Source organism: Sphaerodactylus townsendi, linkage group LG01 (genome assembly GCF_021028975.2).
Source record: "Sphaerodactylus townsendi isolate TG3544 linkage group LG01, MPM_Stown_v2.3, whole genome shotgun sequence".
NCBI classification, from domain to species: Eukaryota; Metazoa; Chordata; class Lepidosauria; order Squamata; family Sphaerodactylidae; genus Sphaerodactylus; species Sphaerodactylus townsendi.
This window is the reverse complement of record NC_059425.1, coordinates 156848774-156876414: the sequence shown is the minus strand read 5'-3', so window position 1 is coordinate 156876414 and position 27641 is coordinate 156848774. Positions and strand designations below refer to the sequence as shown.

General features: G+C 42.5%; 2 protein-coding genes and 1 non-coding gene across 5 annotated transcripts in view; all 3 read right to left on the bottom strand.

The window, feature by feature from the left end:
• The window catches only part of COLEC11 (collectin subfamily member 11), a 51656-nt gene extending 40598 nt beyond the window's left edge, over window positions 1-11058 (bottom strand). For 2 of the 3 annotated variants that reach the window (XM_048498226.1, XM_048498244.1), the window contains exons 1-2: window positions 10739-11058; window positions 6463-6612 (exon numbers count right to left, since the gene is read on the bottom strand). In XM_048498226.1, the coding sequence (XP_048354183.1) occupies window positions 6463-6592 (130 nt within the window). In that variant the 5' untranslated portion in view covers window positions 6593-6612; window positions 10739-11058. Of the gene's footprint in view, window positions 1-6462; window positions 6909-10738 lie in introns of those variants that run through there. The other variant, XM_048498234.1, reaches the window with a different exon arrangement.
• Window positions 11059-18720: 7662 nt separating this feature from the next.
• On the bottom strand, window positions 18721-27614 carry RPS7 (ribosomal protein S7). Its single transcript, XM_048498214.1, has 7 exons — window positions 27537-27614; window positions 26140-26221; window positions 25624-25695; window positions 23832-23975; window positions 23039-23103; window positions 20812-20962; window positions 18721-18837 (listed from the first exon to the last, which is right to left on the bottom strand). Exons 2-7 carry the CDS (start codon window positions 26212-26214, stop codon window positions 18760-18762), a joined length of 585 nt encoding a protein of 194 aa, XP_048354171.1. The 5' UTR covers window positions 26215-26221; window positions 27537-27614; the 3' UTR covers window positions 18721-18759.
• Window positions 25204-25428, bottom strand: LOC125425642. Its single transcript, XR_007243406.1, has one exon. It is a non-coding gene; the product is annotated as a small nucleolar RNA SNORA73 family (small nucleolar RNA).
• Window positions 27615-27641: the final 27 nt, after the last annotated feature.

Below are 27641 nucleotides of genomic sequence, written 5' to 3'. Positions count from 1 at the left end.
CACCAAATTACCAGCATGCACATTTTACATCAGTGCTCTGACAGACTCACCAAACAACAATACTGTAGTTAGCAAATCTGGAAACAGCATCTGCATGTGCCCATGGTTTCAAGTTGATTTTTTCATGGGTAAACTTATTCAGATATGCTCACCATAACCATGGTCAATCACAAATCAAATCAAATCAAAGACAAATAATATTTCAGCTCAGTAGAGAATGGAGCCAGTGAGGAACTCTGGAGATACTCTCAAATGCCTTCATTAATTTTAATACAACCCTCCTGTAAGGGAACATATAGGACAGTGATGGCGAACCTTTTTGAGACCGAGTGCCCAAACTGCAACCCAAAACCCACTTATTTATCGCAAAGTGCCAACACGGCAATTTAACCTGAATACTGAGGTTTTAGTTAAGAAAAAGTGGTTGACTCTGAGGCGTGCGTTACTCGGGAGTAAGCTTGGTGGTAGTTGTTGGCTTTGCTTTGAAGCAACCATGAAACTCTCTTCTCGAACGTGGGTGAATCAATGACCCTAAGAGGGTTTGCGAATCAGAAGCAAAGCCACATACCAAGCACAGCAAGCAACTCGAGAGCTTTCTACTCCCAGAGGTAAAGGATCATGCTTTAGTTCTTTGCATGAAAATCAGTGGGGTTTAACAGTACTTAACAGGGTTACCTATACTGCTTCTCCAAAACTAGGTCTTAGGTTTAATGCTAATAATCAAGCCCAGCGGCCCAGGCCAGTGCCTCCAGGATGTGGTGTGTGGGTAAGTGATTCCCCCCCCTGCTCACATTACGATGAGAACTCCCCGTTTGTGCGTGCTCCACATGAGAGGGGCCTCCTCCTTCCTGAGTGCCACTTCTGGCACCCGTGCCATAGGTTCGCCATCACTGATATAGGAAATGCATCACTATATGTGAAGCTTATCAAAAAGAGAGTAAGAGGTGCCCTCAGCAATAAACTCAACTGGAGTAGACATGGCTTGCCTTCAGTGAATGTAGCCTCAGTCGCACAAAGGCTCTGAGGTGTAAGGTAGCTGTTTGTTAAATTATTCTATGCCTGGTCAGAAGCGCTTCAGTGACAGATCCCAGCAGAAGACATATGGTTGCTGTAAAGTAACAAGACTCAAGTCTGCACAGAAATTAAGCACATGAGCTGGATTCCGGCCAACAGATGAAAGGCTCTAAATCTTATCACCACTTTTCTAAACTAGCCAACTACCTCCTGATAGTTTAGATCAGACACTGATGGCTTTTTAGCGATTTTACATTAGCTTCAGCCTTCACAGGCCATTTTGTGCTTCACTGAATTTGTTCATCAATCTCCCTCACCATTATGATTATAGCTTCTAATTAGGTAGATATGCAGAAACACGTACAGATTTGGGATTCCCCCAGGCTTCCATCTTCTTTGTTTTATATCTCTGTATTCCTAATTACTTGATAAAAATTATATTACTGCTGGAACTCGTTAAACAGGAAGGCTTCTACGTGGCAATATTCACCATTCTTAGTATTTATCTGGTATATTCTATAGGAGGATTCCCCCCCCCCAACCCAAAATATAAGCGTCTTGCTCAAACTATAACACTTTATCTAGATTTTAATGTTTCGGTTTTATAAATGAGGAATCTAAGTTAAAGAAAAGAAATTAAGTTGTTCTACAAGGTCAAAAAAGGCATCAATAAAGTAAGATGAATGCCTCCATTTGTCTACTAGGCACTCCAACCAATAGCCAATTTCTTTCCATAAGTATGAGCTGTATTAAGTCTAGTTAAAAAGAGGGCCAATTTACCTCCTCTCTCCATTTCCCTTCTAAGCACCACAACCCCTTTGATTACTCTACTAAGTTCACTCATTGCCCTTGAAATATCTCATCCATAAGGAAGCCACCGGCATATGAAATATATCACTACCGCTTTGGACTGGCACCTAAAGGCATCACAAACAGGTCATACCGCTTGGTGTTAGGCAATGAGGATAGATTAGGGATTTTGATGGTATACTTTCCAACCCCAGGTCCCAATATGAGTTGACAGAGATGGTCTCAAAGTTGGTGTTGAGGGCCCCTCTCCCAGGCTGTTAAATCACGAAGCTCAACATCCATGTCAAAGCTGCCCAGCTAATGGCTACCATATAGTAGATGATTAAGAGATCATTTGCTCCACACACTCAGCAGATTTCATGTTGGATTTAGTGTTTCATTCCAAGCAGGGTAATGCTAGCCTAGGTATGTAAAAGATGCCATTAGTATCTCTGTCACAATCATATGACTATCTGGGGAAGTTTATGTTGGCCCTAGCATTTAGACTCTACAGGGATGGAGGACCAACTAGCTTGCCTTTAGAGCCTAATTATGATTTCCCAATGGGTCTGAGAGGTTGTCCAACATGGGTGGTGATTCTGCTGACACCTTGGTTAGTCCTTGGAACACAGACTCAAAAAAATTTATAAACATAAATGCTCCTAGATATCGGGCCTTTCCCCACTTCCCTTAAGCCCCGCGCTACGCGAGGAGAGTAGCGCGGGGTCCCTCGGCACTCCCCAGTCTGAGATGAAAGCGCAGTCGCCCCTAAGCTGCTGCTGTTTCCTCAGCTGCGTTGGCAGAGCATCCCAGGCTTCTTCTCTAACGGTATGCTTCTTTGATGGTCTCCGCGCAGAGCGCGGGGTCGTGGGGACGGCCGGGCGCATGCCTGGGATGCTGCGCGCTGAGAGCAGCGCGCGGCACAGAGGGAAAGGACGAAAGTGGGGAAAGGCCCATGGTCTCCTCCCTTAAGTAATCTAAATCTGTTTTCTGATATGCCAGGGAACATGGGGAAATGAGGCCGAAAGGGAAATTACAATGCACATGGAAGAGGATTCAGGATGAATCTTACTGAACATAGTTTAAAGCAGTGGTTCTCAACCTGTGGGCCATGACCCCTTTGGGGGTCGAACGACCCTTTCATGGGGGTCCCCTAAGACCATCGGAAAACACATATTTCATTTATTTGTAATTAGAAATAAATATTTCACAATATATAATTACATATTGTTTTTGTGATTAATCACTATGCTTTAATTATGTTCAATTTGTAACAATGAAAATACATCCCGCATATCAGATATTTACATTACGATTCATAACAGTACCAAAATTACAGTTATGAAGTAGCAACGAAAATAATTTTATGGTTGGGGGTCACCACAACATGAGGAACTGTCTTAAAGGGTCGCAGCATTAGGAAGGTTGAGAACCACTGGTTTAAAGCTCAGCTGAAAGCTTATTCTGTAGCAATTGTGACAAAGAACAATGCACCACCTCCACATACGTATCTTCTCAGTGCAATTCAACAACTTTTGCTCCTTTTTATTGAACATCAGGAAGACCTCATGGAGGGATCAATAACCCAGTAAGACTTTATCTAGCATTTTACTACATGCACTCAGATGTCAGATTAAGCACAGTGGACTGGATCCTCTGACTCCCTTCAGCTAAGTTTTATTCTCATGACTCCTTTTTACCCTCTTCCTCCAACAAAGGAAGTTCCTTCCACCATGTATCAGTTTGTAAGAACATCTGCTTGTATGAAATAGCCAATATGCATTCAGTTCACAAATGGTTAAATGTGGGCTTTTAGGCATATATTCAGCTGTATACACATTGAATGTAACATGAGGACTGCTCAGCACACTTAAAGAAAAATCAAGTATGCATGAATTGTACATGTGTTTGCTGGAACTTGTGAAGAGATAAGACAGCTCCATATATTCATGTATCAGCTACAGTCATTCCCAGAGAGTGAAGAATGTAATGGAAAATTAAAAGGTACCTTTCAAAGTACCCTGTCCTTGATCCAATTGTCATCACTACTGGAGCCTTTTTGGGTCAAATTATGTATCTGTAATTCCAATAATTGAACTCCAGAGCCATATTCATTTACCCTCAGGTTTTATTTGTCTGTCAGTATCCAGGCTGTCCAGTCTGCTTACTAACGCCAGACACTGGTTCAGGGTTTCCATTGCAGCAGACATATGCCAAAAAGAGTTCTGCAGTATCATAATATTACGACGCACGTGTTTGCCAATATAAATCTGGTTGATGATATGCATGGTGTGCAGAGAGAAGGTGGTAGAGCTTATTTGTACAAAATGTCACTTTTCCAACATTTGGAGCAGTGGACAATACCTAGATAACACAAAACAGCAACCCATATTTAGAAATTACTAAACCAACCAAATGTTTTCCACAGTGTTAAAGAATTCAGCCTTTAGAAATAGTGGCCAGTGTGGGCTCCTCCTCACATCTGAAGGCAGACTGTTTCAAAACTTACAAGCCAAAGGCTCCTCCTACTGCTGTCCCCCACAGCAGTTGCTACTCAGAGGTCCTTGTGCCCCCCGAGCAGTCCACAGCTACTGATGGATCTGCCTCTCCATGAATTTATCTAATCACACTTTAAAGCCTTGAAGCAAGGGGCCATCACTACATCCTGTGGCAGTAAGTAGGCCAGGCATGCCTGAATCTACTTCACTGGCCATGGGGGAAATTGCATTCCCAATAATCTGAAAGTGAAGCATAGATATATCAAAACTACCAATCATTGGCATTTACTGAAGGCCCAAAACATGGCAATTTAACAAATGCTGTAACGAAGCTGGGCACAATTACTTTTAGAAGTAACAAAGCCATTCATGTGATTATTCTCATATAAATGCATTTACAGAAAGAAAAAAAGATAATTCAATGATGGTATGCCAAAACCAGCTCTAGCGATAGATTTTATAGCTATTTTAATCATATATATGTACTACTAAATGTTATTAGTGTTTGAGAATAGTTATCAGTTTTATACAATTTGGTTTTAAAGTTTTAATGTATTGTTATATTTATTTCCCAGTTCTTAAGTCACATATTATATGTGAATAAGATTTCAGAACACTAATTATTTGTTATCTACTGGAATTTGTATTAGCTTATTCTAAGTTATAGGGATGGTCTATGACCAATTATTTCTTCTTCTTCCTCTTCTCCTCCTCCTCGTAAGTATTAAATCAGGTCAGTTAAAGGCCCACCTCCAAAAACATGGTTGGTAAAGAGTAGATCCAAAACAATCCTTGAAAGAGCCTCTCAATATTGCCTCCTGTCATCCTGTGGGTAGCCAGCATCTCAACTGAAAACTGAGCCTTTCACAAAAGTTTGATATGCGGATATTAAATGATGTTTATCTCTTGGTTGTGGAAGGTTTTTTTCCACTGTTGATTTCTGCTTACAAACCTCCTTTGCAAGGCCCAGGAGCAGGAAGTGTTTTTTTTTCCTGATCACTGGGCAACAGCAGATGAAGCAAAGGACTGAAAAAGTGACCAAAATAACAAGGATGGAATGGAGGGTGCATGGTATAGTGGTTAAGATGTCAGATTGGGACCCGAGAAACCCAGGTTCAAAACCTCATCCATGGCATGGAAGTTTGTTGGGTGACCTTTGGCCAGTCATAAACTCTCAGCCCTGACCCTGGCAAGTATTTGGATAGGAGACCTCCAAGTTATCCTGGCAAAAATTAGCCGTAGCACGAAGTATATGGTTCAACCCTAATCTCATACAAGATAACAGCACAGCATCATCTGCATACAACAACACTGGCATATGATGAATATTCAGTTTGGGAAGATGGAATTTAAAAGTGGTTTAACTTGAGAAGGAGATCATATAAATACAAATTTAAAAGATCTGGGGACAAAACTCAAACCCTGTCAAACTCTCTTCAATACTAGGATTAGATAGGAATACTTTCTGGTAATGAGATATCTAACCTTAACAAAAGATGTAAAATTTGTTCTAGATCAATTACAGTCCTCCGGTGACATAGTCTTAATTTTAAGATGTGCATCTTATAATTTCCCAGGAACTGAAAGGAAACTGATGGGGTGGTAATTAGGTGGCAGATTAAATGACCCCTTTTTATGGATAGGAATTAATATGGCTTGAGGCCATATTTATCCTCTATTATCGATGTCAGAGAATAAGACTGCTAAAATAGGAGCCCACCAATTGGTATCTAACCTAAAACATTCAGCAGGAATTCAGTCAGGGCCAGTGGCTGTCCATACTTTCTATTCTGCCAGAAGGTAGAGATTTTCTCAGTAGTAACAGGATCTCATCTTTCCAAATGACCTGAATTGATTATTAGAGGACAGAGGCCATCAGGCAGAAAACTGTCATCATTAAAGACTGTTTTTAAATGTTTCTCCCAATCCATAAGCATTACTGGGCATGTAGAGGGAATAAAACCCACCAAAATTTACAGATTGTCATTATTGTTTTCAAGCTAAAAATCCATTCAGGATAGAAGAGGGAGCTAGTGGGAGCAGAGAGGGAGGAGTTCTGGATAGAGGCACTTCGCAATTATTTGAAATCCTCCATAGGCCTGCTTATACTTTTACAAAACTAGATTCATACCTGAGCAATAGCAAGGAAACTAGCAATTACCTTTGAGGCCTGGAACAAGAATCTGAACAGAGCAGGCTTCTTCTGCAATATGCTGAGCATATCCAGATCTTGGCAGGGACAGGAAGGCAAGGCTAATTACAGAGACAAAGAAAACCAGATCACTCTTCATAATGAGCTTGCCCCTCACTCCTAAAGAAAAGAAGGAACAGGCAGTTAATAGAAATTCCAAAGACACCCAACAGGTTCAAAGAGCGCAAGACTCTAAAAAAATCCATACAGCCATATGCCTTTTTACCTTAAATGGGCAGATAAATAGAAAGTGTGTGTGTATTTATAGGGACACAAATGGTATGTGTAGAAATATTCAGCTCAGAGCTTCCTCATGATGTTGCTACTGTGTTGCATCTTGTCTACAATCTGTGCACAAAAGCCTGACTTCCTTCTTCTCCACCCTGCTGCAGCTTGAGATACCTCTCCTGGGGGATGGGGACCCCCCACGAGTAGTAGCATGATGGGGTTGTTGAAGGCCTGCCAGGGTGTGAGGTGGGGGTGGAGAATAGTTGAAGATCACCTTCCCTGTATGTATGCATATCTTCCCCATGGGGTTATCCAATCCTCATTTGGTAGATTTTGAAGAAAAGGATTCCAGCTTCAGAGTGTGTCTTTTGCAAGCCAAAGGTGCATTGTCCTACGCCTGCCTACTGCAGCTAAGAGAAAAGGACAGATTTTGTTTTGTAAAGTTTATTTGTGTTTTTGGCACTTGAATATATCCTGCTACCAGGTGGATCTTTCCCATGGAACCATGGGATCAGTCTCCATCTATGCTATTTGGGTCATTTCAACATTTCCCAACAGGGGCTGGTCACAAGATAAACAGCTCTACGGTAACTAGGAAAACATGTAAAGGGCACCGCAGGGTGCCTGGGACTTGGAAACCCAAAAAGAGCAATGCACAATTTGGGCATTGCCTAGAAAGTATTTATGCAACAGCTTATTTTTTTGGCTTCTCCAGTCCAAAAAAGATTGGCTTTGAACATGGAAATTTCTCTTTCCACTTATTTTTGCCTCTGCACACTGTTCAAGCTTGGTCTCTTTTTGTGAGGGATGAGAACAGGGGGATTTTCAGGACTCGCTTTCTTCTTTCAAACAGAAAACAAAACATAAATCCAGTACACCTTTAAGGCTGCCATTTGTTCCAGCACAAGCTTTGGAGGACCTCAGTTGGCTTCTTCAGATGCCCTCCCAGCCTTTGGCTGGCAAGAACGGGATAACAAATTTAAACACATACATACATTTAAATACATACATAAATAAAAGTCCATGCTGCAACAAACATTATTAGTCTTTAATGTATCATGGGAGTTCTGTTTTATTTTGCTACAATGGACCCTCATGGCTACACCTATGGAATGATCGGAAAACAGCAACAGTTCCCAATTTGTGCAAAACATATTCTTCAACATGCTTCTCTCTTTCCTCCACCCTTGGTTCCTTCCACTGTTTACCTTTACTTCGTCTTTTCAGTTATCAGCACTTCTATCCCACCAGGGGTGTCTCAGTCCTTTGCCTTTTGGGGTAAGTTTCTGATGAGCTGCTATTGCCCTCAAGAGCCAATGGTGGTCAGAAGCAAGCTGAGCCAGAGCCCAGTGGCCAAGTTTCAGTAAGCTTGTGTTCATTTCACGGTGATGCTGTAGTTTAGATTTTGTTGTAAATAGATGTCTTTTTGCTTTTAAAGATCAGAGGCTCATTCCGCACATGCAAAATAATGCACTTTCAAACTGCTTTCAGTGCTCTTTGAAGCTGTGCGGAATGGCAAAATCCACTTGCAAACAGTTGTGAAAGTGGTTTGAAAACGCATTATTTTGTGTGTGCGGAAGGGGCCTTACATTGTGTCCAAAAGGTTAGACCTAAGGTGCCTGGCAGCTTGGCCATGCATAGACCTGAAATGCTTATGTAGGGAACAGACAGTTAGCTGTCCAGGGAGAAGGGAGATACCCAACAGTTCACACCCAGACAGAGCCACACAGAGCCAGCGTGGTGTAGTGCTTAAGAGCAGGTGGATTCTAATTTGGAGAACCAAGTTTGATTCCCCACTCCTCCACCTGAGTGGTGAACCAGATGCGTTTCCGCACTCCTACATTCCTGGTGGGTGACCCTGGGCTAGTCACAGCTCTTTGGAACTCTCTCAGCCCCACCTACCTCACAAGGTGTCTGTTGTGGGGAGGAGAGGGGAAAGGAGCTTGTAAGCACCTTGAGTCTCCTTACAGGAGAGAAAGGTGGGGTATAAATCCAAACTCTTCTTCTTCTGTCAGCACTTCAAGCCACGGACAGCAAAAGAAAGGGCAGAGCTTGAGTGGTGGTTACTACCAGACTGATGCAAATGGGTTATGTCTTGTCCCACACATGCAGCCATTCCCACTCGAGCAAGGAAGGGGATTTGATTATCAGGCTATTACTCGACTCAGACAACCAGTGTGGCAATCTGGTTAAATATTCAGACTAGGTTAAGAGACAACCAGGTTCAAATTCATGCTCTCCCCTGAAAGATCTCTGGGTGTCTTGGGGCCAACTGCACTCTTCTGTGTAACCTACCTAATAGGACTGGTTGTAAGAACAGAATGATGTACACCATCCAGAGATCCTAGGAGTGCAAGTGGGGGAAATGTATTAACAGGCCATGGAAGGTATAATGTCATAATAGCAGCAACAGCTATGAGAACAGGCCAAGTACTCTTCCCGCACCATGGAATAATCAGCCAATCATTGGAAAAAGATTCTCAGTGAAGCTATAGACCACTGCATCAGTGAAGCTGTGAACGTTGGTACCACTCAGCTATGCTCTTCCTGTAGGAAGCCAGAAGAAGGGGGGCAGCAGAAGGGGAGCCTCCTGAAGGTGTCCAATAGGGTAAGATCAGCAGTTGCCTGTACACGGCCATATTTTATTATGGCTCCCACTTTGTGGAATAGAATGTCTGGGGAGGTCAGGAAGGCTCCCCCCACACTCCTATTATTCCACAGAATGTACATTGTAGTTGTATGCACGGTACTGCTCTTTGTATTGTTTTAAAGTATGAAATTCCCCTGAGTCTCAATGAGGAAGGCATGCTCTAAAATTATTTGCTCACTAACATCTGAGATTTCCCTCTCTCCTTCCCTTCCTCTCAATCTGACTTCTTCTGTCTCTGAACTTAACTTGTACAAAATGTTTTGCATCCCCTCTGTACCTTTTCATTCTAGCCACTTTTCCAGATTCTGGCCAATAAGAATCATTTGACAGACAGATTGAACAAAAGAAAAAAAACAAGCTATGCCGAAAATGTTCCATATTCTTTCATTCTTTTCTGCAGTCCAAACATTGTGTGTGGATTAGCAAATTCAAATTCAGAGACTTTTATTAGGCATCAAGATGAAATACAGATAAAACTGTGTAGTAGTATAATTCGAGTACAAATTGACAAAGTAACAACCACTCATAGTTTCCGAGCGAACAAACATCAGGGAAGTGCAATAAGAGACCCAGAGGATTATTTCACGATATTGAGCAGAAATTTAGCCACCATTTCCAATAGCTTGGGATCCTCATTGTTCAGGAGGTGGTTCAAATCAGAATTTGGGGAGCACGGATAAACCGGTATTGGGGCCTCAAAAAACAAGCTAGGTCTGAGATCTGTAAATTTTGGGCAGACTAATAGAATGTGCTCCAATGACTCATGTGTGGATTAGCAGTGTAGGGAATCCAGCCCACGTCCTTGTATCCCCAGATACAAGTTCAATGAGATGGGGTGGAAAGCACGTTTCTCATTTTTGTTATTTTTGGCGAGATCTACTAACTGGTTGCTTTGAAGAACAGCAGCCAGTCCACCCCCATGTAAAGCATGCTTGCTTTACATTCTCTACACCCTTCAGTACCATATGTTACGTGACCATCTATAAAAGCACAGAGATGTTCCTGCTATTTTAGAACTATTAAGAACGAAAGCCAGAAAACACAAACAACATAAAGAACAAATGTACATTTAAATCCATTCCATTTGTTTACATATGATTTAAATGGCTTTTGTATATTTTTTGACGTGCTAAGACAAAACACAGCTTAAGCATGCATGAGGGTCGACTAAATTGTAAAAATTTCAGACAACAGTGTTAGCCTCAGCTCCCTTCTGAATGCAAAGGCAACTTGATTTAGCTTCCAAAGGGGAACCACCCACTGGCACTCAGGGCCCAGAGTTTGTGGCTCGCTCCACTGTTCGGCATGCGTTAGAGTCCCCCCCATACCGCCCGTCAACTTCTCCCACGCTCTGGAAGCATCACCTACCTTATGATTGTTGAGAAAACAGGGGTTGTGGTACAGCTTGTGCCTGATCAGAGACTGCACAGATGAACCTCATTGCTCCTGTTGCTAGCAGCTCAGTCAGTCACTTGGAAACTTGAAGGCAACCGTCTTCTGCTCTTCCACATCCAGCAAATCAGACTCAGCACAGTTGCAAGTGTTATCTGTAAACAGCTTCCTGTTTGAAACAGCTCAGCTGTCCAGCAGGACAGTAATTAGGAGCAAAATGTGTGGGAACGCGACAGAGGCCCATGATGTAAGCTGCTTCTTTTGGCCATGCACTTTTTTGGAAAGGCAAAAATGCTTCTCTGTTCACAACTCCGCTTCCCATGAAAAGAAAGTCTTTCAGGCCAGCCCTTATGCAGTAATGTAAACAGGATCCCACTGGAGCAAAGGTTCTGTTGTTTCGCTTTTATTTCGAGCTTTGACACTCAAAGCGCACTGCAGTTCTCAAGCTTGAGAACCATCCCATAACGGAATGAGATCAAATTAGCCCTACCACTTTTAGACGATACCTGCATTTTAAAAAGTGGATTTGCATTCAAGAAACAAATCTCCCCTCATGCAGAAAGTTAGCTTAGCTGAGAGGATTGTTCCTCACAAACCTGTTGTGCTACTGTAGGGTATGCAGAGGGTAGTTGTGATTTTGTTTACAAGGGACAGCAGTAAAACAACATGTTCTCTCTGCATTTGAAATGGTATCACCCAACCTTTTTCATCTATCATTCAATCCTGTGCAAAATATCTTACCTATAGTTTTCACAGGCAAGATAAATGCAAGTGTTTTCTGTCCACAAATGGCCAAAAACTCAAACCTTTTCCCCAGCACAGGTTCCCATGCATTCCTCGAAACCAATTGCATTGCTGCCTGTTCCAGGAAATGGCAGCCCAGATGCCTGGGCAACAAAGTGCAGCACAGAGCTGCCACTCAACCATTTCCCACGGGCTGCAATCAGCAGCAACTATTTTAACTATCTGCAGTAACTTCCCAGGCTAGCGCAAGAACTCGTTGCCAGAGTTAATCGCCTCGGCTGTTGGGAGAAGGTTTTGACCTTGCAAGTTTGACGAATTCATGCAAAGGTGTCCAACTCGAAGACACTGCGAAGAGTCAGCCTTAATTTTTTTTACATTTGCAAGATGAAAGATGCTTCATTCCATCCTTCTTACGCATCACCAAAAGCAGGGGAGTGTCAGGAGGGCACTAGACACACACAGTGCCACCACTAGAATAAAACATCTTATTATTCTCAAGTCAAAACAGAGGGAGAACCCTGTTGTAAGCAGGGGCGTAAATGCCAAAAAGGGTCCCCAGTTATTTTTGGCTGGAAGTGGAACAGTAACATAGTTGCTGATTAAGAAGATGAAAAGCTAGCACACTGAAGGGAAAAATGATCAGGAAGCTCCAGTGATGTAGGTATGGATTTTTAATGGAGGGGTTCGGGGGGTGGGGCCACACCCCCACCCGCTGCTGGGGGCGTGGCCATGCCTCCCCAAGCCCTGCCCCCAGACTCAGTGCTTATAAAAGCAGCACTCTGAGGCCAGGGACGGCAGACTCCCTTGCCCCACCCCACCCCCCAATTCACCGGCTGGGCTTCCAACTGGCGGCTGGCAGTCCATTCTGCCCTCCCCTCCAGGCAGAGCAAAATCTGAATTTTGAGTCCCCCACCTCCCATGGGCAGCCACTGTGATGCTGGAATCCACCCCCAAACAGCATCATTTTCAATGGTGTTTAAACTAGGGAGACCAGATTCTCCTTTTAAATCCATCTTAAAGGGAGAATCTGGGGTCCCCAGTTAAAACAACATTGAAAGTGATGCTGTTTTGGGGTGGATTCTCCGATTCTGCCTTTAAATCCATGCTGAAGGGGGTGGATTTAAAAGGAGAATCTGGGGAAATTTGGGGGTGCCTGCTGTCAGGGGTGCAATTGTTAAGCTAGCAGCACCAGAATTTCAGGGATTTGTTGGGAGACTCTCCTGATGATACCACCCAGGTTTGGTGAAGTTTGGTTCAGGGAGTCCAAAGTGATGAACCCTCAAAGGTGAAGCCTCCATCTTCTATTAGCTCCCATTAGAATCAATGGGGGATGGGGCACCCCCTTTGGGAGTCCATAACTTTGGACTCTCTGAACCAAACCTCACCAAACATGTGTGGTATCATCAGGAGAGTCTCCCAACAAATCCCTGAAATTCTGGTGCTGCTAGCCTAAAACCTGCGCCCCCTGCAGGCCAAAAACAAAAAACACTAAAAAATACAAAAAACCCACAAACGGGGGCGGAACTTCGGACATGTAATGGGGGGTTGAACCTGAGAACCCCACCCTTACCTACGTCTTTGGGAAGCTCTAAAGTCTCCCCTCTACTGGAAAAATAATTTGTAGTGCCGCATTGTACTAATTCATGATCCTCACAGTTAGGAAGAAGAGTTTGGATTTATAACCCCCCTTTCTCTCCTGTAAGGAGACTCAAACGGACTTACAATCTCCTTTCCACAACAAACAACAACAATCTCCTTTCCCCACAACAAACACGCTGCGAAGGGGATGAGGCTGAGAGAGCTCCGTAGAGCTGTGACTTGACCAAGGTCACCCAGCTGGCGTGTTTTGGAGTGCACAGGCTAGTCTAGTTCCCCAGATGAGTCTCCACAGCTCAAGTGGCAGAGCCGGGAATCAAACCCGGTTCTCCGGATTAGAGTGCACCTGCTCGTAACCACTACACCACTGCTGCTGAGATGGATACCCTGAATAACAAACTCCATATTACCAGGCATATGCTAGGGCCTGAGTTTTCTCCTTAGCCCAGGGGTAGGGAACCTGTGGCTCTCCAGATGTTCAGGAACTACAATTCCCATCAGCCTCTGTGAGCATGGCCAATTGGCCATGCTGGTAGGGGCTGATGGGAATCGTAGTTCCTGAACATCTGGAGAGCCGCAGGTTCCCTACCCCTGCCTTAGCCCCTCCCTCACTATAATTTGCATAAGACAAGACAGACTGCACAGCAAAATATATATATGGATTTAAAAAACAAAGTGAAAGACTGTAGTGCATGGCCATACACAAACCAGCCTGGGCTCTTTGGTCTGTAGACTAACTACCTGACGAGAAAACAAAATACCTTTGGAAAACGCCATTATTTTGTTTCAAACCAGCTATCAAATCATGGCTAAGTGGTGTTTTGGGCCAACCCATTCAAGTACTTCCTCATTTCACTCTCCTTTTCCTACACCAACAAAGTAACGCTCCATACTATAGGACCTTGGAGGCCGTTCAGTAAGATAGTACCAGGACCTCAGCTGTCCACTATAGATCTTAATTGCTACACCAGGGGTCTGCAACCTGCGACTCCGGAGCCTCATGCAGCTCTTTAGCTGCTTTACAGAGGCTCTTTACCCAAGCAGACATCTGACCAAGCAGAGCCATGCAAGATGCGCAGCCTGCTGTGGAGGCTGTGGGGCTGGACAGAAGGAACAACCCAAGAACTGCTTTGCAGCATTGCTAAGGATGCTGAGGGTTGCAGCCATGACAACTAGCAGTTCTTCTGCCCCACACTCCACTGCGGTTCCAAGGAGGGGCATGGTGTCTCCTAAGCACGTTCTCCACCCAAGTCAGTTCCATTGGCAATCAACATCTTTATTATGTGCTGCATAAAGTCGTCAGTACCAGCACGATCTTGACTGTACTGCTGGTCAGTCAGTTTGTCATTATTATGGTCCTCTGGCCATTCATAAATGCAACAAAACATGGAAGTATTGTAGTATGAATGCAAAACTAAAGTACCAAATAATCATAAATAGTCCACTGCGGAGTCTAACCGCATGCAGTAAAATGTATTAATTAATGTTCAATAAGTCTTAATAGCAACGTTGATAGGCTAATTTGGACTTAATAGGCTGTGTTACCGTCATTTTAAGCCTCCAACATGGTTGTGGCTCCAGACAATTTTTTTTCTTGGCAAGGGCAAGCATGGCTCTTTTGATAGTGAAGGTTTCCAACTGCACTACATGGTGACTCAACATTGAGAGCTATTACAATCAGCAGTTGGGAGATGCTTGCTGAATGGTGTTGATGGTTCACAAACATGAATACTAGTTAAGTGTAGCAGTGCAAAGATTTGCTTGCCTGGGGATGGAAGAATTAACATCTCACATACAGCTTGTGCTGCCTAATGTGTAAAGAGAGAGAAATACCCAGATTACAACCTGCTTCACATGAACTGTGATATCAACCAGAATGGACCAAAGGGAAAGACTAATCACTAACAAACCACAAAGACTAATCACTAACAAATCACTAACATACAATACAGCCCAACCACTGAAGAACTAGACAAATATACTTCTTGGCCTATGAACTAAGGATGTCAACTCCAGCTTGAGAAATGTGGAGATTTGAAGGCAGTGCCTGAGAATGGGACAAAACTCAGTGAGTATAGCAAGCCATGGAGTTTGCCTCTGGAGCCGTTTCCACCAGAAGAAACTGATCTCTGCAGTGTGGATATATTAAAGTGTTAGTTCTGGCTCTTGGTTCCACCTCAAGTTGGTTGAACTTGGTGTCTAAGGCCCCTTCCGCACACGCAAAATAATGCGTTTTCAAACCACTTTCACAACTGTTTGCAAGTGGATTTTGCTATTCCGCACAGCTTCAAAGAGCACTGAAAGCAGTTTGAAAGTGCATTATTCTGCATGTGCGGAATGAGCCTAAGTGTAGTGGGATGATATATTCAAACACTGTAATGAAAAAAATCAGTAAGTAGATTCAATTTTCAAAAATCTCTTAGACTGGACAGCCTTCCATAACAGAAGCACAGCTATTGAATATTTACATTCAGACATCCTTTCAGTACATCTTCCAGAAATTAAATATAAATATCAGTAAGCCCATAAGTCTGGGAACAGTTAAATCTGTATTTTCCACCACACAACTCATTCATTGACCTCATCGTGAAATGTATTTTAAAGGAAGCATATCTGTGGACTTGGACATGTATTAAACACACGTAGAAGTATCAAGTGCCTGTTCCAGCACTCTCTATACAATTTAGCCTGTCATACCACACTAACCTTCAGGTGAATCAATGCCATTTTTGAAGGGACTAGTGAAAGAGCAAGATCTCAGTGTAAAATTAGTCAGACCCTCCCTTGGGCTAAGAATTCAATTCCTTCCAGCAGATTCTTGAATTTGTTCCTTGAGATTTCAATGAGGGTAGTGTAGGGTCAAGGGACAACTACGTGACAGAGTCTAGGGCTTGCCACAACAGCAGCATTCCCAGCAGACTCATTAAAACTTGTCCAGATGGCTTCCCACAACGGCACTATGAACTTTTCACATTTGATTTTGGACAAAGAATATTCCAGGCAAGGAATACTACAACACCGAGTAGACCTCATATTAATTGGGATATGGTAAAATAATAAACATTACAGAAGGCAAGATTGCCCTTGATATATTTTTTTTATATAACACTGAAACGATTTTAGCAGAAAAATGTTTCTTGGTGGTTCCCACTACCAAACACATCAGCAAGCTGGGATTGAAAAGTTTCTTTTGGCTGCAGTTCTGGGAAAAACGAACAAGCTGATCTCGCGTACATCTTTCCATTCCCAATTTAAATACACAAATCTCAAGTTCTTGGATCGCCAAGTATGGAAAGCCAGGAAAAAAACAAAACCCAAGTAACCTTATAATTTTGATTAGCAGAATCTAAGCTGAAGTTCAGAGTTCGTTTGCCTTAGAAAGGGAGGACATTCCTTGAAAGAATAATACACATCTTACAATTAATTTTTGTTTGCAGTGCTGCTTTGGATAGAAGAACAGTACTTGCAATCAACTGAAAATCAGAGTCCGCTGGAAGCAGTGGAATTTGGCAACACTTCCATACAGGAAACGCAAAAGGTGAACAGGTTGGTAATCCATCACAACAGGATGGCCATCCGCTTTTCTGGCATGTACCAATAAATGATTCTCCAGGTAGGCAATTGTGACCATTTCCCTAGCTATCCAAGTTCTCTGGATTTCATAAAATTCATCTGCAGCATTCGACAAGTTTTAGTCATTTATGGAAAGATACAGAGATGTTGCTTCAAGGTTTTTAAAAATTAATTTTGTTTTCAATATGTTATCCTCTACTATGGAGTAAATCCACGGGGACGTAAATCTCAGAACACTCTCCATGGAGAATCAGATCAACATCCTGTTTACCACACTGTTTGTATAATCTGCCTGGAATCTTAGAAAGATGGACTGTAAATTAATGCTTTACATAGGGTTGGAGTCTTCTGCTATGCAAGGAGACCCACTCTGATACACAGAATTTACAGTCCAATCCTTGGGGCAGGGGGATCATGTTGTGGACCCAGAGCATTTGCCTCCACTGCTAACTCAAGGGGCACCCCCACTGGTGGAGGGGGCAAAGTCACTGGTTACCAACCATCCCTCAACTCCACCTATGTAGCTGTGCTGGCATCCAGGTTTGCAGGCAGTTCCACAAGGTTTGGACTTCTGCCATCCTCTTGGGTGGCATAAGTCCATCTAGTCCTATGGAGGACTTTCTGGCAGCAGGATCTTTCTGCCTCCCTGCTCTGCCAGAAAATCCTCTGGAGAAAGCAGCACCATCCCTTACCTCCTGGGGCTATGGATTGGGGGCTGCCCATCATTTATTACCGGGGAATCGTTGTACTCATTGTACTAGTCAGTAATTCAGAATACTAGGGATATTTTCCTTTTCTTCCAGGCTGTTTTAAGATGGGCAAGCTCTGTTATAAACCAGGAAGAGTATTTAAAAAAACAACAGAAACGAGAAACTCTCAAAGTGCTGTTCTCCAGTCAGCATCTTGACTCTGGTATCCCATTGTACTGAAGATTCATTGGTGTTTCCCATCTTCCAACTGTAGCAGGAGCATATGCAGATTCTTCGAATTCACTGTAGGATAACTTCTACCTTCTTCTTTAGTAACTGGCCCGAAACAAATGATTATTTAAACTGGGATGTTAAACATCAGGAACAGAATGGTGCTATTTTTCAAAATGACTGAGAAAGGTTGTGAAGTATTTTGCACATTAAGTCTTGCTGCCTTCCTTTATCCCCTCCCCTAAATTCTTTTACCTTTCCTTTGTCACTGCACTGCTGAAAAGGCTAACACCTGGGCATAAAGTTGTACTAGCATCCTACTGTATAGCTATTGTCGGCTGAATTTTGAAAGATTGTTTGGTTAAATCTGATGGCTGTACACATTAATCAAGTTTATCCTACAAAGGGTGCCCTGGAGCTGAAAGAATTGTGCTCCTTTATCCTCCATAAATGCCAGGTTAATTTTCAAGCTTAAGGACTTAAAAGCATGCACCAGGACAGAAGAAGAGTTGGATTTATATCCCCCCTTTCTCTCCTGTAGGAGACTCAAAGGGGCTTACAAACTCATTTCCCTTCCCCCCTCACAACAAACACCCAGTGAGGTGGGTGGGGCTGAGAGCTCCAAAGAACTGTGACCAGCCCAAGGTCACCCAGCTGGCATGTGTGGGAGTGAATAGGCTAACCTGAATTCCCCAGATAAGCCTCCACAGTTCAAGCAGCAGAGTGGGGAATCAAACCCAGTTCCTCCAGACTAGAGTACACCTGCTCTTAACCACTACGCCACTGCTGGTCTTCTACCTTCTTCTTTGGTAACTGGCTCAAAACATTAATTAATCCCTACTATTGTTAGGAGTTCAGAAATGCTTCCAGTGTTTTTAGAGAAAAAACTTTGTTCTTTGGCTGTTTCATTATAGGTATGCTGCTAATTCAGATGTGTATTTAAAAAAATTTTTTCAGGAAGTTCCTACATACATGAATTACATAATATACAAATTATGGAAACCTTAAGGTTACCTGCCTTCTGCAGCAGTAAAATTGCCACTTTGGACCCTTTCTACAGCTAAACCTTACAGTTAACACCCCCTCTACCAAGATGTTTTAATAAGAGCCATTACTTTCAAGAGGTTTAACAATTAACTGTTTATTCAGTCATTTCTTTGCACTTTACAGCTGGAATTCTGGAAACTCAAATACAACATCTTTGCCTGTGAGTTTCTTGTAGACCCCAGAAAATGTTTCTACCTGCAAAAAAGGAACAGAAGGCAGATTTACATTTACTATCATTTTCTCTAATGTATTCATGAGTTTGAGAAACTACGGGAACATACAAGACAATGCCCATAAGCAGTCAGAACTAAAGACAAACCTATAGTACTACTTTGTGGAATTCAGCGTTGTCTCGTGTGTGCTAACTTTAAGTGGTACATTTTCTAAAAATCTTTAGGCAACAAGCTTTTTTAGGAAACAAGAGTATATCCACACACAAAAGAAATACACTACTATAAAGGGGAAAGGAAAAGCTCCTGATTTCATCTGCACCAAATATAAACACAATTACGTCCATTTTCTTATTCTTACTCCTCAAATTTCACAAATCATCATTTTTTGTTTTGAGCAAAAAGTCTATGAAGGGTTTCCAGTTATCGATAAACTTGGATAAGTTCTTTTCTCTAGTCAAAGCAGCAAGTTAACCATCTCAGCCAATTCCAATCTCTTCACAAACTATTCTTCTATTTATTGTCTAAGGCTTTCACGGCCGGAATCACTTGGGTGCTGTGTGGTTTCACGGCTGTATGGCCGTGTTCTAGCAGCATTCTCTCCTGACGTTTCGCCTGCATCTGTGGCTGGCATCTTCAGAGGAGCCCGGAAACCACACAGCACCCAAAATATTCTTCTATTGTGGGTATAGATGAAACTTGCCATTTTTGCGCATATACAATTTTTGTGCATATAAAATACAAATTTGTATTTTTTTCAAGCTGTCTTGTATATTAGTCTTTAAAATCTTCTGGATTATTGAATGTATTTGTATCCAAAATTATTCAGATTTATTACAAATCCACCATAAAAAAACTTGCTGATTCTCCAGTGACAAGTACCAGTGATACATCATTTTACAAAAATTCTCATATGGAGACTGGAGCTTAATGTAAATTTAAGACCCTTTAATTACATATTCTCTCACTGAACCATGTGTATATTGTATTCTAAGTTACTGGCTAATTTTATTATACAATCTGTCAACTGTTGTTCTTGTTTCAAATTTCAACAGAAGCTTTTACATTCTGGTAGTAACATGATTGTTGTTCATATGTAGTTCTACTTTAAATTCAGTCTTAAAATATTCAAAACCACGTGATTTTTAAAATCTGCTTTCAAATAATTGTGCCCAAAACCCAGTGACAGCCATGGTCGTTTGCCATAAATCTCTTGATTTCATTTTGCATTTCTCTTGAGAAAAGTCTGATACATCACTACACGTTAACCATCTATTTTCAAATATCTCATCTGTATAGTGTTTCTTATGATGAAAGCCCTAATGGTGTTTCTGACACAACCTAGGTTTATGCAAGTCCCCTATTAATGGTTTGTCTAATATAATGGTTTTTTAAATCCTTACTGACTTTAACTTTCTCATACCATAAATTAGGCATGCCATCCAAACTTCCTATCACATCCTTCTAATTCCAGCAGTCTTTAAAAAAAAAACCCACCCCATTTCAAAATTATAAATTCAGCTCTTTAAAGGGTTTTCCAAAATCAAGACCAAGCAATCTGCAAAGTATCTTAATTTATAAATCGCTTCCTTAATTTTTTAAACTCCCAATCCTCTCATCATGTCCAATGTCTCTTCAATTTTTCAGGATCTAACGTAAGAGAGGAAATAGTGGGTACCCCTGCCTTGTTCCTTTCTGCACCTCATAAGTTCATATGTAGTTCTACTTTAAATTAGTTAAGTCTCCATTAACAATTATTTGTGTGGACTGAAATGTAAATCAATTTTACCCATTTTATAAAATTCTCACCAAAATCCATATTTTTCTAAGGCTTAAACAAGAAAAGACCAGTTCAAACTACTAATGGGGATCTGCAGAGGGAAGAAAGATTTGGTGAAAATTGGTACAGCTGTAGAGATGAGTACAGGAACTTTAAAAAAACACAAAAGGCACTGGTTGTAGCAATTACCAAACACACACTTCACAAAACATTTCTTACCTTATGTTCAACATTGTTCTGTTGCGCTTTGTCTAGGTGGACCTTTATGAGCCGGCTGCCATCCAGTTTTACGCGGATTCTCTTGCCCACAATTTCACTGGGGAAAACCAGGTCTTCGAGAATGGCATCGTGTACTGCAGTAAGTGTGCGGCTAAAAACAAACAAGTCAAATGTTTTTACTAGGCTCCAGGTTAAGCTCTTTCTTGTCATATTAATGTTGATGTGGCGTACCATATTGCCTTATGTCAATGATCCAGTCCTATTAAAGAAATGTTCAGGTGCTGTCCAGTTGTTAGTAAGCACACATTCACATGATGCCTAGATATTTAAGCAAATACCTTTTCTACTGGGCTCTGCAGTGATCAGTATTACAGCAGGATGACAATACACTACAATCAATGTTTGAGAAAAGTGCAGAAGAAGCTGAATAAAGGTAATCCAGAATTGTTAAGCAATTCAACCAATTTTTTTCAATTCTACTTAAAGCTAACAGGAAGATATTCTCAAAGTACTTTGGCTTAACTAGCCTCAGAATCATGAGATTTAAAGAAGTTTCACCTACCAGTATACCACCAGTGGGTTATTGCTTCATGTTCGTATTAGACAGTTATCATTGACTGATTAATACACCTTTTCACAATTTTGTTTCCTAAAACTGAAGGAATGCCCCACAGCAATTCAAAGCATCAAGGAGACCAGATACTCTCAACTAAAATTAAGGCCAGATGCTCTTTGTTAAGCCCACCAATTACCATTTTCACACACAAGGACACAAAATAAAAGTTTATTTCTCACAAACTAGAGAAACTATGAACTAGGCAGGTCTTCAGTAAGCCCACTAACATCCCAAGTATACAAAAACATTCATAGCTGCCAAATTATACCTCTTCTCCATTTTTATTGCTGTAGGAAAAGAGATGTCATGGCAGTATCAAACTGCTGTCCAGAGAATATCTTCTCTGGATGGCTCATGGGAGCATAGATGTAATTGTGTCCACCCAGAGTATACCAAAAAAGGATGAAGTAAACTTGGATTCTGGTGGTCAAATTTTTCAGAAAACCAAGATATTCCCGAACCTCCATATTCGGAACACCCAGGTTCCTGAAAATAATTGGGTCCATCCTGAATATGACTATTACCCCCTCAACTAACCTTGAGTCCAGCAGCTGTAGAAACCACCTCTAAACTCCAAGTGGAGCCTGATGGCAGCTGGCCTCATAATAAGTATCTGAGCCTAGCATGTATCCCTGCATTGCTTGCTATTTCTGAGCCCATGTGAAGCCCGGCAGTAGCTCTGTACCACCTGCCGCCTCCAAGACCCAGAGGAGTCCAGAGGCAGCAAAGTCTTGTGCCGGCCTGACTAGCCAGTTACTGGATGAAGGAAGAGGAGATTCGCACACAGTCTTCTTCTTTAAAAAAAAAATTAAAATGGCCCAAGAGCTGAAGATTCTGTATTACTCAGGATCCCCTCTTCTACTCACTTTACATTATCATTTTTTTTCAGGAGGAAAAAATTCCTCCACCACTCCCTATCTACTTTTACTGGTTCGGCTTTGCCAAATGCACACCCGCTACTGCCCACTCTAAGCATCTGTTAAGTTAAAAGCCATTTCTAGATTCCTGACAACAAGAACTTTAAACCTGCTATTTCTAGTCTGCACACTAAGCTAAATGTAACTAATTAGACAGTGCAAATACCGGAAAGGTACTATCAAACAACTAGTTCCTTGAAGCAACTGGCAATCCTTGACTTTGAATGATAAACCACAATACTGACTCAATTTCAGGGTATAACGTAACAGAAGGAAAGTGAACATTATGAGGGAAACCACTGGCAGAAGACAAAAAAGGTGGGGAAATGACAGCTGTTGGTCAAGTACAATAGAGCGCCAAATCGACTGAACTGGTTCATCACTTGCCCTGGCATACCTCAGATCAACAAAGTAGTTTCAAGAATGTGTGAAGCTGCTTTAGACAGAGTCAGCCCATGTTGCTAACCCTATTACTGTTTATTCCAACTAGGAAAACCCACAAACATTTAGCAAAGGTGATATGACTCTCATTATATTAAATGAAGATTACAGCCACTACACTTCTTCCTTGCATCTTCAAGATACCCATTCTAGCAACAACAAAGGATGAGCTACCAAAACACAACTTTTAACACATATGTACTTGAGGTCTCTTCTCTCGCATCAACCCAGAGTATAAAGGTCAGCAGATTACCTCCTGGGGCGTTTTTGTTTGTTTTTTGTGCGGCTTTTCCTTGTTGGTTTTGGCAAAATTCTTCTCTGTAGGGGAAGAGAACGTGATAGTCCATTAGCACAATTTACAGACTGGTACAGACTATTTGGCATTCCACAGCACAGGGATGCTATGCTACATACGGTTAACTGCCAGTTGGTAAAGAGTTCCGTGAAACTTATGCCATTAAATATTTGAGAATACAGCCTACGACTAAGGTTCAGCACAATTTTCATAGGCAAAGAACTGAAGATGCCAGCCACAGATGCCGGCGAAATGTCAGGAGAAAATACTACTGGGACATGATCAAACAACCTGGAAAACCCACAACATGCTAGCGATTCCAGCCGTGAAGGCCTTTGACAATACAAAGAGAAGAAGAAGAGTTTGGATGTATATCCCCCCTTTCTCTCCTGTAGGAGACTCAAAGGGGCTGTCAATCTCCTTGCCCTTCCCCCCTCACAACAGACACCCTGTGAGGTGGGTGGGGCTGAGAGAGCTCAGAAGAGCTGTGACTAGCCCAAGGTCACCCAGCTGGCATGTGTGGGAGTGCACAGGCTAATCTGAATTCCCCAGAGAAGCCTCCACAGCTCAGGTGGCAGAGCTGGGAATCAAACCCGGTTCCTCCAGATTAGATACACGAGCTCTTAACCTCCTACGCCACTGCCGGACAACCTCCTGTACTGCTGTACGACCTGCTGTACGACCTCCCCCAGCCTCTTTTGCTTCTTTAGAAAACTGTATTTGCTAATCCTTACAACAAGCTGCCACGTACCTGAGCAATGAACACCACATGCTTTCCACTGAATTTTTTCTCCAACTCACGAACTAGCCGCACTTGAATCTTCTGGAAAGATTTCAGCTGAGGAACTGGTACGAATATGATGATTGCTTTTTTCCCACCACCTACTTCAATTTCCTAAGTAAGAACAGACAACTATTTTGAAGCAACCTGAAACAAACACAGCCTACAGTAAAGTTTTTATTTACAGTTCTGATAGTTCATTAGCCACGAAGCAGGAAAAGACCGTGACTTAAGCACAGAAGGCCAGCACCGATCTTGTTCCCAACTACTTTCTTTAGTTCCAGCGTTAGTATCCTATGTACAAAGAGCTGTCAAAGTAGCAGCCAAGCAGGGTTTTCAAGACAAGAGAGTAACAGAGGTGGTTTGTCATTGCTTTCTTCTGCAAAAACAACCCTGGTATTCCTTGGTGGTCTCCCATCCAAATATTAACCAGGTCTGTCTCTACTTAGCTTCTGAGATCTGACAAATCAGGCTATATTGGCCAAGTCAGGACAGTTGAACACTAGCACTGAGCAAATACAAAAAACTGCATGCTCAAGGATAAACAGGTTTCCTATTCTGATACAACATAACATCAGATCTACAAGTTTGATTATGCATAATAGTTCTCAAATTATGCAGCTACTCATGTACAGCTATTCACAAAGGCATTTACAACCACCAAGAATAAGGTAGACCAATATCCACTTGGTCAGAAACCCCCAAAATGTCTAACACCAGTCATCTGAGCAGGACACATAAGAAATCCATCCAATGCTGCTTATTTTTGAATTCATAACTCCTGACTTCAGCATCAGAAGACACCTAGCTGTTTAAAAAGTTCTTCTTCAGTTTCAGAACAGGAGGGTAATTTGTGCGTTACAAGTACATTTCTCACATTCCTCAGTCAAGGAAATAAGTTATGACATCCAACAAATGGCAACAGACAAAAAATTAGTACTTCCCTGAGAAACTCTCAACCTCATGATTTACTCTGCAAAAGGTAAAGGTAGTTCTCTGCGCAAATAATGGGTCATTAATGACCCATGGGGTTGAGACTAGTCATATTTTAGGTATCTCACCTGGATAAAAGGCAAACGCAGAGCTAAACTTCTTTAAAGTAGCCAGTCACTAACAGCAGAAGTTGTAGCATTATTATTTCCTTTCTCTAACGGATTCCTGAATGACACATGTGGCAAAGTATGAACATAAATCCAGTGTTCTGATTTTACGAACTGCCAACAACTGTCTTTTGTACAAGTATTTTGGATGCTGACACAATGCATGCAAAAATGAAAATGGCTACCACGCATTCTTTTCCTGAGACGGCTGCCCCTCAAATATGGCAGCGCGCATTTTGCACAGATGTGTCCTGCATGGTTTGTCTCCTTAGCAATGACGAGTGCTAAGAAGGTGTAGGAATATACAGGACGTCTCCTCCGCCAGCTTTGTCAGCCAGGGAGGAAAAAAGCTTTCTTTCCAATGTTGTGGAAAGGGACCATACATCATCGCTCCTCACGGAGCTGTGCTCCCATACGCCACTTGAGCAGAGCCATGCAAGAGCCAGCTTGCTGGATGCCCACATTGATGAGGTTCACTCTGAAGCATCAGCCACAAAGCAACAGGCTGACTTAATTTCATGGAAGAAATCTACTCAGTTTAAAATATACTGGACTACGCCATTTAATATCAAGCCCTGAACATCGTGTAATATGCAAAGGTCACACAATGCATATGAACCCAACTGCAGCTGGCGTGAGTGGGAAACAGTACTGTAACCTACCTTTGCAGCTGTTATGTTCAATTCTCTCAGCTGAGCCTTTAAGTCAGAATTCATCTCCAACTCCAGAAGAGCCTTGAAGAAAGCAAGAAAACAAAGCATGTTTAATCAAACTGCATGCTCAAGGATGAGAACAACTAACTGTTCTTGCTCATAACCACAGGGAAAAGTCACTAAGGCCCCTTCCGCACGTGGGGAATAATGCAGTTTCAATCCACTTTGAAGCTGGATTTTACTGTGCGGAATAGCAAAACCCACTTGTAAACAATTGTGAGAGCGGACTGAAAGAGCGTTATTCTGCATATGCGGAAGACGTGGAAGTCAAACATCTTCACAGAGCAGACATGTCCCATGCAGTCATTCCAACCTCACTTTAAATGCATCTTACCAGAACGTCAGTGTTAATCCACAGCATCAACATGAAGCTGAATGAGTTCTTTCAGATGGGGTCTGAAAGACTTCAATCCTGATGTTCTACAATTACTGCAAATAATACTAGAACCAAAACAGAGTACTTACTTGGGAGATGCCAGACTCAAATTCATCCGGCTTTTCGCCATTGGGCTTCACAATCTTCGCACTGGAACTGAACATGGCTGCTCTATAGCACAAAACAAAATCAAACAATGCTTCAATATTTGTTAGGGAAATGATTTCTTTCTTCCACTAATGATGATATAGAAGCAAAAACCCCAAATATGACAGTACCTAGCTTTGCTGACTTCTATACAATAAATGGCAGATAAAGCCACCAAACTGTATGCAGGAAGAAGCATAGAGTTTATCAGCACAAAGCACATGAAAGAAGTCCCCAGTTCCATTTGTAACTGAGATATGAGTTCACTGGGTTGTCTCTGGTAAAACGCTGTTTACTACAGTTTCAGCCTTCCACGAGTTATCTCCTTATTATGCCCACTTGATAAATTTGATCCCACAACAGCTAAGATCATTCAGTGAAAAGATTACCAAAAAAATCCTACAAGAATACAAAAAGTGTTGCCACAAATAAACCCTACAGGGATTGCTACCCTGTTAGGGCACTCTAGACAAGCAGTCACAAAGCAAAAGGCAGAATTCATTTATGATTTCTCACACACCAGATTCTAGCTTCTGAGGAGCTGAAGCAACACGGAATCAGGAGGTGTCGTGCTTTAACTAGGGAGCGCCAGGCTCAACTCCTTAGGGGCCATGAAATTCACTGGTTAACCCAACCAATTGTCTGCCCCCTCACTTCAACAGGGATGTCAGGAGAATAAAATAAACCAAAGGGGAACGATGTACGCAACTGTGAGCACACTAATAGGAAAGACACTATGACAAACTAATGAAAACATCTGATACCTGTCTATAGGGCTAACTTAACCCGGCAAACTTACTAGTTCCACATTCTACACTGCAGAGAGCGTTACGCCAAAGCTAGCCATTTTGCAGACCATGTGCTGCCGCTGCTGCCAAAGAAAAGCCTACTGGGAAGAGACGAACCGGCCTTTAGATACTCTGCTAAGGAAGCTGCTCTCTGCCTGGTGAGCGGCTGGCTCAAGGACGCTCGAGAGACACGAGCCCGGCCTTCGTGGTCGTTTCAGCAGAGACCATGCCTCAAAAGCGCCAGAGTTTCGCTAGCAAACACTTGTGGAGGCCCACTGCGGCTTCCGTAGCCTAGACAGGACATGAACAGCCTCTCTGCACCCTCCGCTCCTCCGGCGAGGCCTTCCCAAAGCCGCCCCTCCCCCATCGACAGCCAGAGCAGGATCCGGCTCAATCCCCGGCGCAGGTCAGCCATCGGGCGCCGAATCGGGCGCATACCGACGCAATCTTCTCAGACGGCCGAGCGTCCCTCAGCGCCACACGATATTAACGGGGCGGCGACGGGAAACCCCCGCAGTGTTACAAACCAGGCCCCAACAGATGGCACCTACCTCTTGCAGCCCCGGCCTAAGGAAGAGAAAGAACTATCGCGAGAATACCACGAGATCCCATACCCGGGAAAGAGACAGCCCCGCCCCTGTCGCCTTGAAGCCACA